General features: G+C 30.8%; 1 protein-coding gene across 1 annotated transcript; it reads right to left on the bottom strand.

Annotated features, from left to right (window-relative positions):
• Positions 1-4,043: 4,043 nt before the first annotated feature.
• LOC109792074 (agamous-like MADS-box protein AGL18) lies at positions 4,044-8,352 on the bottom strand. Its single transcript, XM_020351462.3, has 8 exons — positions 7,867-8,352; positions 6,610-6,691; positions 6,422-6,483; positions 6,122-6,221; positions 5,470-5,511; positions 5,042-5,083; positions 4,792-4,934; positions 4,044-4,476 (listed from the first exon to the last, which is right to left on the bottom strand). The coding sequence occupies exons 1-8, from the start codon at positions 8,046-8,048 to the stop codon at positions 4,392-4,394; spliced, it is 738 nt and encodes a 245-aa protein (XP_020207051.1). The 5' UTR covers positions 8,049-8,352; the 3' UTR covers positions 4,044-4,391.
• Positions 8,353-12,031: the final 3,679 nt, after the last annotated feature.

The raw sequence follows: 12,031 nt of genomic DNA on the forward strand, positions 1-12,031 counted from the left end.
TATAACCTATATTCAACTATAACATTTATTTATATACATAATTTATTATAAATTTTAATTGTATATAATAAAAATTTAAAATGTAAAATGCAGAGAGTAAACAATTTTAATATTTCACCTAGTAAAAAATATTAATCGGGGAATGCGGAGATAAAATCTTAAAATTTATCTGGTTTTGATACCCATTTAATATTCGGCATTCACTAGGTCATTCAAGTTTAGTTTGTTTCTACGATTTTATATTGACCGTTGGATTAAAATCATTAAGAGATATGATAATTATTGTTGAAACATGCGTGAGGGGGACCTGCTGCTGAAGTCCAAAAGTGAATAAATAAATACTAGGAAAACTGAGACACATTCGTGAGACATGCACATTGATTTGATGTTATTATATATCTGCAAACACGCCCAACCAAGGACCCCAAACAGTGGCAAATATCCCAAACAAACCATAACCCTTGATTAAGAAGGGATTTTGTCTATTAATTAATGAACTTTATTGCACATCTTCAAGTCCAATAATAAGCTAGTATTATGCTATCTATAAACATTTGAGTGCCTACATGCACATTCGTGTGAACTAACAACTACCCAGATCTCAAAATCCTAGATTCTTCTTTAGTTAGTCTAGCTTATAGAATTAATGGCACACACAAGTAGTAGTACACTATTTTATAATCATTTTTCCTTTACGCAATGATATTAAATTTGTACGTTTTTCTCACAAAATATATCTTAAAAAAATGGGTGATGTACAAAAAAAACAAAATCATTTGTACAATTAATCCAACACTTGTGTTTTTTAATTAACTAGGAATTAAAGTATGATTTCCAATTTAAGCATAGAGAGTTGTGTTGGAAAGATATATATTTTATTCTTAAAATGAACCGATCATGTAGAAAGAAATTATAGTTTCGTAGTTATAAAAGAAAAAGGCTATGCATTATAAAGCTATACCTTTTATATTTACAAAATCGTTAGGTCATGCAAGTTTATAAAGCTAAACATGTGGAGGTAGTGCTTGAGTTTGACCAAAGTTTGGATACTTCAACACGAAAGACTTAATTTTAAACTTAATAAATGTAAGCATGAAATGAACTATACCATTTAATAAATTGAGCGTAAGAATTTAACATATCTTTTTTTTTTTTCCCTAGAAGAGATGGATGGAAACATATCTTAAATGACTAAAAAAAATGAGTCGAGGAAAAAAAAGTCATACGATCTTTTTTTTTTAAAAAAAAAAAAACTCACACCATTATTATGACTTATAACTCTCCAAGATATGGAAAACAACACGCGTATTATAACATGAAAGAACATAAATTGTTAATTTAGAAATAAAATGGGATTGTTGATGGTATAGTATATTAATGTGGGGGAGTGAGGAACGAAAGGACATGAGTATTGATAAAGACGAATGAAAAATGTATATGATATGGAGGCGCGTGCTGCTGCCACCCTAGAAAGTGGGGAATATATGGCAAAGTTGCATGACACGAGGGTGACGAGCATGATAAGGGAGGTCAATGGAGAATTATGCTGTTTGAGAAGCCACTTTGTCCCCATCCTTTTGGAAACCATGATTAATTATAAAAAATAAAAAAAAATAAAAACAAACAAATTAACACTTCAATTAATCATATGTCTAAGCTAAATAAATTATGCTACTCATTCATCCATAGTCGTCATCATTGGCCTATAAAAAATACAATTTTAATTAATTATCAGTTTGGACGGCTTCAAACCCAGGATTTTGCCGCCAAAGTTCATTGGATTGGTTAACTAACCATTTTAATACAAGAATGACGGAATAATGTTTGTCATTTCATCCATGGGGCAGAATCGGCACCACCAGTTAGAAAATCTTACTTTTTTCTTCTTCTTCTGAAAATGTATAAAAATATTATATACGTCTTTCTTTTTTTTTTAATTACACCATTACTATCACCTATAGTTCCCCCTCACAATTTGACAAGGGCAGGTTAGATGAATATAATTGTTTGTTATCAAAAGAAAGTAAAAGAATAAAATAAAATTGCAACTAAATCAGAAAAGGACCCACCATTTATATGTGGTTCATATGCATCGTCAATATTTTGATATGTTTAAGAATATGAATCAACTTCAACTCTCTTATATACTCTAATTTGATTATATTATTAGTTAATATAAGATTTTCAACATTCTTCAAGTCTAAAACTAGACATCTCAAGTCTAGGACTAACATATTTAATTCAAATTGGCATACATATGTTTAAAAGGGAGCCTACATTGATAATAATGAACAATGCTAGTTGCTTTTGGGAAAAATCATCTTCTAGTGGTGTAAGAAATGAAGATAAAGCTTTCATTTGATTCCATCTAGGATAGACTTCCTTGTATTTAGTGAGAAAGACCCATATAATGAATATCTTGGGAGGGATGCTTCAGGTGGTTGGAAACATTGAGTGTCCATACCTAGAAGTGGTGTGATTAGAAGATGCTTCATGCTTCTATTATAGTTGGACCAAACTTTGAAAGAAGAAATTGCTCAAATATACCTAGAAGTGGATAAAGAAGAAGGGAAGTGAGACTTCAACTTTAGGTATTTATGTTATAAAAGTCAATTCATCTACTTCAACATCATGGGTATTGGATACCAATATGATTCTCACATTTATAATAATGTGAAGTAATTGCATAAGAGTAGAAAGTTGACAAAAGGGTAAAGTGGACCTTCAAGCTTGAAATGAAGCAAAGGTTGCTACATTAGCTATATAGACCTTTTCATTTGGGTTATTTTTGGAACTAAACTATTGTTCTCATGTTCCTTCCATTGGCAAAACATTGTTTCTTGTTACCTGATGACATATTGTCTACCAAAAGACCTATCACAAAGACAATGTCAAGGAGGATGAAGAGGAATGGACTCGTGGTGAAAGTAGAAGACCTAAACTCCTTTTGAGTGATAAATTAATTACTTAGTCCATTTTCTCTTTGTGTATAATTTTCTTTATAAATATTTTTCTTTATTTTTGACCTTACATTTATGGTCAAGTAGTGTAGAAATTTATGTCCTTGTACTTTTATTTTAAGGACGTAAATCGTATATTAGGAATGGTGTAACTAGTAAAGGCTAGTTGAACTTATTGGGCTTAATTGGCCCATGAACATCGTCTCTTGGCTCCAAGTCGACATCCACTTGCTTATGCAAGTGTGTTGGATGTCCAACATGGAGGGAACAAGGATGTCACATAAGCTATCTAAGTAGCCAACATGTCACATGCCCTTGTTTAATCACACTTTACACACTATACCATGTGGCAACCTCCTATAGGCTCTTCTAGATTTATGATGGAGACATGAGTCACACTTTCCTTACCTTGCAATGTGACAAGTTCTTATTAACTCTTCTAAATCTAAGATAGTGACATATTCATAAGGAAATTTTTAATTTTGAATCATAACTAATGTTAGTAGTTTTGAGTTCAAGTTAACCTAACCTGAATTATCTTAACTTGCACCACAAGCTACCAAACTTATAAATAAGTGTCTCTTGAATACGATACACTTTTGAATATTGTGAGAAATAAACTTTTGAGTTTTCTTTTTAAAAAGTCTTAGTTCTCTTTCTTGAAAAAATTCTCTCCTTATGAACTTTTATTAAGAAATTCCTCCTTGTGGAAAGTTCTTCATTTCTTGCCAATCTCTACCTTGAAGTGGTAGGTTCATCTCTTCTCCTTATCCATTATTTTCAATCTCTTTGAAGCTTTGGAATCCATGGAAGAAGAAAGGGAACATAATGGAGCTAGTTGAAGAGAATCATCCATCTTCTCCAAGTTAGTTTCATCATATTTGGTATCATGAACTTTGGTTCTTCCATGGAGGTTTTCTCTAAAGATTATTCTCTTGTCTAGTTGTTCTTATATTCTTGCAGTATGCTTGTTGCTTAGATCAAATTTTTTGCATGTTAGATAAAATAAAAATAAAAATATTATCAACAATTTACAAATTAATAAAAGTATACTTATCATTGACCTAAAATTTTCCAAAACAATTATCACAATTGCACTCATGCACGCATATATATAGATAAATAAATATAGATATACAGATTTAAGTGTTTTTTTTTTATAATTTTATCCAGTCAACCAAGCGTATCCTTACTGAAAACTGTTTGGTTGAACTGAATGACTAAAGTATTTCAACATGGTGCGTCATTTAGTATGTAAACTTAAACTAGTTTCGTAATCAAACGCTGGTGAAAGCCAAAAATTTATTACGAACTAAATATAAATTTATTTAATTTAGCCTAAAGGCTAAAACTATTTCTATAACCTAAACTAAAAAACCAGGCCATGTTTCCCAGGTTCTTGAAAGGTAAGTTTTCAGTACAAAAATGATGTCACTGTGAAGCCACTTGACTCCCTGAATCATTGCAAGGTTCTATCTTCAATGCTTTCCTCTGGCGACCATAATCTGTTGACAACCTAAAACAAGAAGAAAATTCATGAGCATTTAAAATGACTTTGAACAGAAACCCTTTTGTCACATGGTCAAAGTAATCTCAACTTCTACACCTTGTGAAAAATCACAATCATTTCTTAGGTCATGGTTCTAAGCTACTTAATTAAAATGTTAAAAATAAATATCAACACAAAATTTATAGCCAAAAAAATAGAAGCACTAATACTATACATAGTAGCTATATTTCAGCTTCTAAGTATTAGACCCCATATAAATGAAATTCACATAACAGTTTAAAACATAGATTTCAAAGCAAAAATGGAGTTATGATGACATACCCTAACTGCAAGGAAGTATCTGAAAGGTCATTTTCCTCTGAAGTACAATTGAAAAGGGATTTTGAACCATTCTTGGAAAATGTCCTATCCAAAGAACTGAATTCAAGGAACTGTGTCTTTGTTTTATTTTGCATCTCCTCAAGCTGTTTACAATTAAAAGATTAAAGATGAACAAAAAGATAGACTGTTTATGGTGAAAAGTTAATTTGACATAATTATAGTTGACTTTTGAGTCAGGTTTGATTCTTACTTGTTTGCGCAGAACTTCATTCTCCAGCATTGCCTTTTGCTCCTGCAGGGTGAATATATTTGAAAAACTTATTAAATGATCAATTATAAAAAAGAAAGGTGTATTTGAAATTCTCTTCCACTATAGTATAACCCTTTATTTCTCATCAACCATGAAGAAAGAAGATTGAAGAAGAATGTAAATTAATCTCCTATGATTATATGGGAACAAAAATACCATAAATATTGTCTCTTCACTAGCTAATCTTTAGCAAGTTGGGCCATGCACACTTCTAAAATCTATCCATTATTACATTTTATGACACAAGGTATATTACAAAAAAGCTTTAAGGCCAAAACTATCTATGCATTTTGTATCTCTATTACTCCTTACATCTATTTTATTGCCAAATGAAAATTGAGATGAAAACTACAAGTGCAACCATGTACCTGTATCCTGGACCTCCTAAGCTGTTCCACAAGTACTTGTTCCTGAAACATTGTAGTGAGTGAATAAGGTTAATGACAGCATATTCATAATTAGCAAATCTTGAACTGAAGAAGTTGTGAATTTTGTAACTGATACAGACGAAAAGAAACAAAAAATAATTAACCTATTTACAATCTAATTATCAATCCAGTATATAATACATACTAAACAATTTATAATTATACTACACATAATCAAAACAGGGGAAAAATATAACTGAAAAAAGAATCATGATAAACAACTAGCTACAGTTTACAGTTACACATACGATCACCATTAATCTAGGAACAATGAGAATATAGTAATGTTAATGAAGTCAATGTTGTTTCAGGGACAAAAATTGGCTTTTGTAAATCTGGTCAATTTGCACTTAAAAAGATCAAACTCTTGCTACGCAGTTGTTCAAATTAATATGATCTTGGGCTCTTATTTTTCTCCAGATACAAAGGTTATATTTTTAATACCAAAAATCCAAATGCTTGAATATGCGCCACAATAATGTCTAAATCTGATCATATTAACTGGAAAGGAATAAAAAATCTTGAAAGGAAATGGCATTTCAAAATAATACAATCAATTACACCACTGTTAGTATTAGTTTTCTCTCGATACCTTCTTGTTTTTGACAGCTTGTATCCCTTCACTTAGTTGATTTTCTAGGTGCTGCAGTTCTTTAAGGCTCAATCCATCAAGCTCCTTACCCATCATCCTTCTACATGATTTGAAAATATTATCAGTACAAAATCTGGACTCAGATTTTGATGAAAAATAACAACACAAGATAAATAGAAAATACGTGAAATTCATTGAGGTAGTTATTTTCTGGGGCCATTCATCCTAGTACAGTAACAATTGCTTCTGTTATTTACAATAGCATTACCGATCATGATGTAAAGTGTCAGCAAAACTTACATGTACGCGGAACGGAGCTTTGTTATTTCGTCCTTCAGAAGGTTAGTATCACCCTCCATATCCTGATTAAAAGTACGTAATAATAACACTTCAAACTATATACTGAAAAAAAAAAATGAATTTAAAAGGGTTGGAGTTATTAAAAAAAGGTAATGCTTTTAAGATATTGGAGAGACAGTTTCAAATACATGTGTTGGGGGCACACCAAGAGGTTGCTCTGCACAATCCGATTCCACGCCTTTACTGTACCTTGAAAGGATATGCTCCATGCTACATAAATAAAATAAAATTCATTTGATCATAAGAAAGTGAAAGCCTCAAATGAATCAAATTAGCAATTACAATAAGAGTAGAAGCATTTGATAGTTACTAAAATAACCGTAATGAGCTTTGACTTGCAAATTAACATTGAATCTAATGGAATCAAATCCTCTATCACAATCCTATCTTTGTATTTTCTTTTGCCGTCACCCATATTTCAACCCAGTAGATCATAGACTAATTTCACTCATGATAGCGGTCTTGAAGGGTTTTCACACATGGCGAGATTTAACACAACATAAATAAAACGTCTCCAAAATGTGTATACAAAGTGTCTAACGCTAACACTTTAAGTTCATATCTCTGCATTTAAAAAATGAGAACAAAATTTTGAAAGATAAAACAAAAAGATAGGTTTTATTTTAGCCTTATTTCGTTAAGCTAAATTTTAAAAAAAATAATTACTAATTATAAAAATACTCTTAGGAAGCTCTCAAAATAAATTAGTCTAAACACGGTTAATTGTCAATAACTCATTAAGCCAGAATTTAGGACAAGAAAAGAAAGCATCAGAAAATATAAGCCCTAATGTGATGGTTACTAGTATAGGGTTTTTTTTTTGGCAGTAAGAATCTAGAATAGAACATGATGAGATTCTTCAACTCATCAACCCAAATGCATACTCTTTTACTGATTTCATACGCAAAAAATGCATGTAGAGTGTAATTCTATGGCTACACAAAAAATCTCTCTTAGTATAAGGGTCAATTTCCTCTCATAAGTTTCTTAATAATCTCACCATTGGCATCCAGGGGGCTCTTTTTACAACAAAAGATAATTCACCAGAATTACACTCTTAACACAAACCCTACAAAAATCCCAATCAAAGATTTGCATGCGAAAACTCTCCACATTATTTTCCCTTTTTAAACAAACCATTGTTCCCCTTTATTAATACTTAAACAGTGGTCCAAAAACAAAGAACAGTAATTCTGTTTACTTGGTCCACAAGATTTCCTGTCCAGGGAAACAGGACTATAATGCATCACCACACCAAAAAACTAAATAAAAAAAGAACTATTTTTCTACAAGACTAACCCACATCTCAAACCAACAAAATCCTCAAAGGGTCATGCTCAGGTTTCAAATTTAAAGAAAAGGCTTCAAAGGGATCAAGCAAGCACCTTGTGTTTGAAAACTCATAAAGCTTGCCAGTGCTAGAGAATATGATGACAGCAACCTCTGCATCACATAGAACAGACAACTCTTTGGCCTTCTTGAGCAACCCATTTCTTCTCTTGGAGAAGGTAACCTGTCTGCTGTTCAAATTCTCAATTTTCTTAATCTCAATCTTCCCCCTCCCCATGCCTTTTCCTCTTCCCTCTCACAAAGCTCCTTCCTTTATTTCAACTTATTCACCAAACACTGAACCCACCACAAGAGGGGAAAGATGGGCATGAAAAAAAGGACCCCAGAAGAGGGTCTTTATTTATATACAATAGGCACAGCACACAAAAAAAAAAAAAAAACACAACTATTTTGTTGTTGGAATGGATTGAGATTCTGCAGAGACCCCCAAGTATGGAAAGAGTGACCAAAATTAGAGTATTGAGGGAAAGGTGACAGATGGATTACTATGTGTGGCAATGATCCTATTATGGGATACTATTTGCTTGGGGAGTAGGTAATCGCCACTTCTAGGAACGTTTTTCTCATACAATGTTACTTTATGTTTGGATGGTACTAGGAATTTCAATTTCAACCAACCATGCTCATGTTTCTTTCCTCATCAAAATTTCTCTTTTAACAATAGTATATTTTCTCAACCAAATTAGGGGTTAGGTAAAATCTATTCTAAGATGAGATCCCGGATTTTATCTTTGATATTGTTTTGATTTAAATTTCTATTTTCTAATAATGTTCGTCTTTGAAATGAACAAAATACGCTAATGTTTAGTATATTTTATGGATGTTTTATATAAATAGTTCACTATTTGCGGAAAGTTTTCAAAAAAGGTAGTTAAATATATTGCTTAAAAAGTATTTTTGATGACTTGTTTAATTAAGTACTAAATTTTTTTTAAGAAAGGAGTGTGCACTAGAAGCGGATTAAAATAAACTTTCTTTATCTATTTTTAAGGTATTTAAGGATAAATCTCTGGTTATACGCTTGTAAAATAAATTATATACCCGTTTACCATTTTTGAATTTACTTGGATTGGTAGTTTTAGTAATTTTAGCTTCTTTTTTAAATTCAAAAAGTGGCTTCCCAAATAGAAAACGTGATCATATTTGAAAATTATGTGACAATGACTCATGCTCTTACCATTCTATTTCAAATAGGAAGACATCACAACTTTATTTTATTTTATTTTTTTCCTAGTTAATTAAGGAAAATTTTCTATTTCCAGAGTTCTTTTTCCTAAAAAAAGATACTGGTGGATCATCGATCGTATTCTTTTAGATTTTAAAATTGGTGAATAAATAGAGTCTATTTCCAATATTGAATATCAAAACGCGAATGCTATCTTTTTATTTGAACGATTAGTTTTTATGTTGTAGAAAAGATAAATAATTCGGTATGTTTCTAGAGATTATTCAACTATTCTTGCTTTTAAAATGTCAAAGGTGAGTGATTAATTAGGAAGCACTGATATTTTAAAAAAATTTGGTATTAGCATGCGATACATGCTGTGTTGGATTTCATATATTTTCGGATACTTTTTTACCTACATATTTCGATTAGATTTCTGAATATTTGTATCAGTAAAAGTGAAATACCAGAAAAATTAAACAAATTGTAAACATTAATATTTCATTGTGTTTATATTTTATATATTTAATTTATGATTTGCATGAAAGTGTTTTCAGATTATTTATTGGACTCATAACAAAGTTATTGATTTTTTTTCATGCAAAAAAAAAAAAAAAAAATATATATATATATATATATATGAATATGAATATAGTTTTTTTTTTTGCATGAAAGTATTTTTAATAGGAGTGAACATGGGTTTGGATCGATCCAAATAAAGATAAGTCAAAATTAATCCAATCGAAAAATTCATATAAGTTTCAATCATTGATTCGAATTGAATTGAAAAAATGCAAATTTAATAAGTTTGGATTAGATTATGGATTTGGTGTGGGAAATCCAACCCAATTTCATCCAATTGATCAATTGTTATTTTTATATTTTTAAAAAATATTTAAACATTTACAATAAAAAAAAGGTTTAGAGTTTGGGTTAAAATCCTAACTAAACTTTCCAGTTATTCTTAATATTATAACACTTTAATCGATTGATACTTTATAGTTCATACACATTTCTGTAATTCTATATTTTTATTTCCTTCGTTTTGTTAGAATTACAGTTAAAGTAAGTAAGGATGAAATATACACACTAAAAGAGGATTGAATAATGTATATACAATAGATGAAGCGCTGGTAAGAGTAATCAATGAACAAGCTATGCCAAAATATGAGCAACCAACCAATACACAACACATTAAAGTTACACCCCCACACTTATTTAGAACCCATTGCCAAAACAATTCCAAGGCTCCTTTAATCCTTAAGGTTAGGGTGAATCATGGTTTTACACTTTAAGGCATATAATGAGCTATATCAAAGAAGGGTAAATAGGCTTAAAGAGGGAACAATTGCATAAATGTGTAAGGTAGGGTTATTTGGCTAGAAGCTTCATAAGAAAGAATGTCTAAATCATATCATTAACGCATATGAGACAAGAAATATCAAAGAGAGTCAAGGCAAAACCTAGAGTAACTAGCATGATGAGTGCAATCACCCAAGAAAAAATATGGCATGGAAAAGATGTTCATCCAACAATTAAGACTCAAAATCTCACAAGGTATATAGTTCTACCATCAATGTTTCAAACTCTAATTTTCCTAATCAACTTTCAAAACCCAAAATGTACAAATGAGTTACTTCATGATGTTCAACCAATCAACAAAAAATTGGTGCACCCTTTCTAAATCCATACACCTACAAATCTAAAGAAAAGCAAGAAAACTTTTCACAATTTTTTTAAAAAAAATTCAAAAATAGAGCACAAAAATATTAAAACAGCAAAAAGATACAGTAAAACAGAACAAAGCAATAAAATACAAAGCTAAACAGAAATAAAAAATAGAAAATTCATACAGTAGAAAAATATATAGAAAAATACATAAACAAAATAAACAAAAACAGATACAGAAACACAAATAAAAATATGAAATAAAAAATAAAATAGAATACAAAAACAGAAACAAAAATCTGAAACGAAATATAGAAATCTGAAACAATAATACAGTAAGCAGAAAACATATAGTATACAAATATAGAAAAACATGAACAGAAAATAAAATATAGAATACAAAGAATCCTGAAAACAAAAAATAGCAAATACAATACAACAAATACAACAATAGAAAACACGTACAGAAAACAAAAACAGCCAACAAAATACTGAATATATAGAATATTGAAAATAGAAAATAGTATACAAAAATAAATTTTTTTTTTTTTTTTTAATGCAACTCAACTCAACTCCTTGCACATTAAAATCACAATTTTCCTCAATGAAACAAAACATGCATCACTAAAGACAATTCCAATCAATAACAAGGGAAAAGAAGAGTTTAGAACTCCCTCAAGGTCCAATAAATTGGACATCCGGGAATGTAAGTTTGGCCAAAAAGATGTCCTCCTCAACCTCCTCCACCTTCGAACTCATGAAACTCCTTGAGTTGGTGTCCATTTACCTTGAAAGATTTTTCCAGTAGTCACATCCTAAATTTCTATTGCAACATGGGAAAACACATTAGTTATAACAAAAGGACCGTCCCATCTAGATCTAAGCTTATCGGCTATGAGCTTTAGGCAAGAGTTAAATAAAAGCACTTTTTGGCCTACTTTGAACTCTTTTCCCAAAATCATATTATCATGAAATTTTTTTACTTTTTCTTTGTAAAATTTGGAGTTCTCATAAGCCACCAAGTGAAACTCCTTTAGTTTCTGTAATTGAAGCTAGATTACAAGAGATATGAAAGGGACCCATGAAATAAATACCCCAAACATAAAATACCTCACAGAATAGAATAGGTTGTCGGGGCATCTCATGTCTCCTAATGATAGCAGATCCTAATCTCTCACATTGCTCACAGGTGTTGAAGACATTGTGTGCATATTTGAAGATGGTGGGCCAGTAAAACCTATTGTCCAACACCTTCCTGGTAGTCCAATATGGTCCATATTGCCTTCCTACAACTGAAGCATGACAAAACTGGAGCACTAACTGAATCTCATGATTCAGAATACACCTGGGAATAACTTTATCACTAC

Source organism: Cajanus cajan, chromosome 7 (genome assembly GCF_000230855.2).
Source record: "Cajanus cajan strain Asha chromosome 7, NIPB_CcT2T_4, whole genome shotgun sequence".
NCBI lineage: Eukaryota > Viridiplantae > Streptophyta > Magnoliopsida > Fabales > Fabaceae > Cajanus > Cajanus cajan.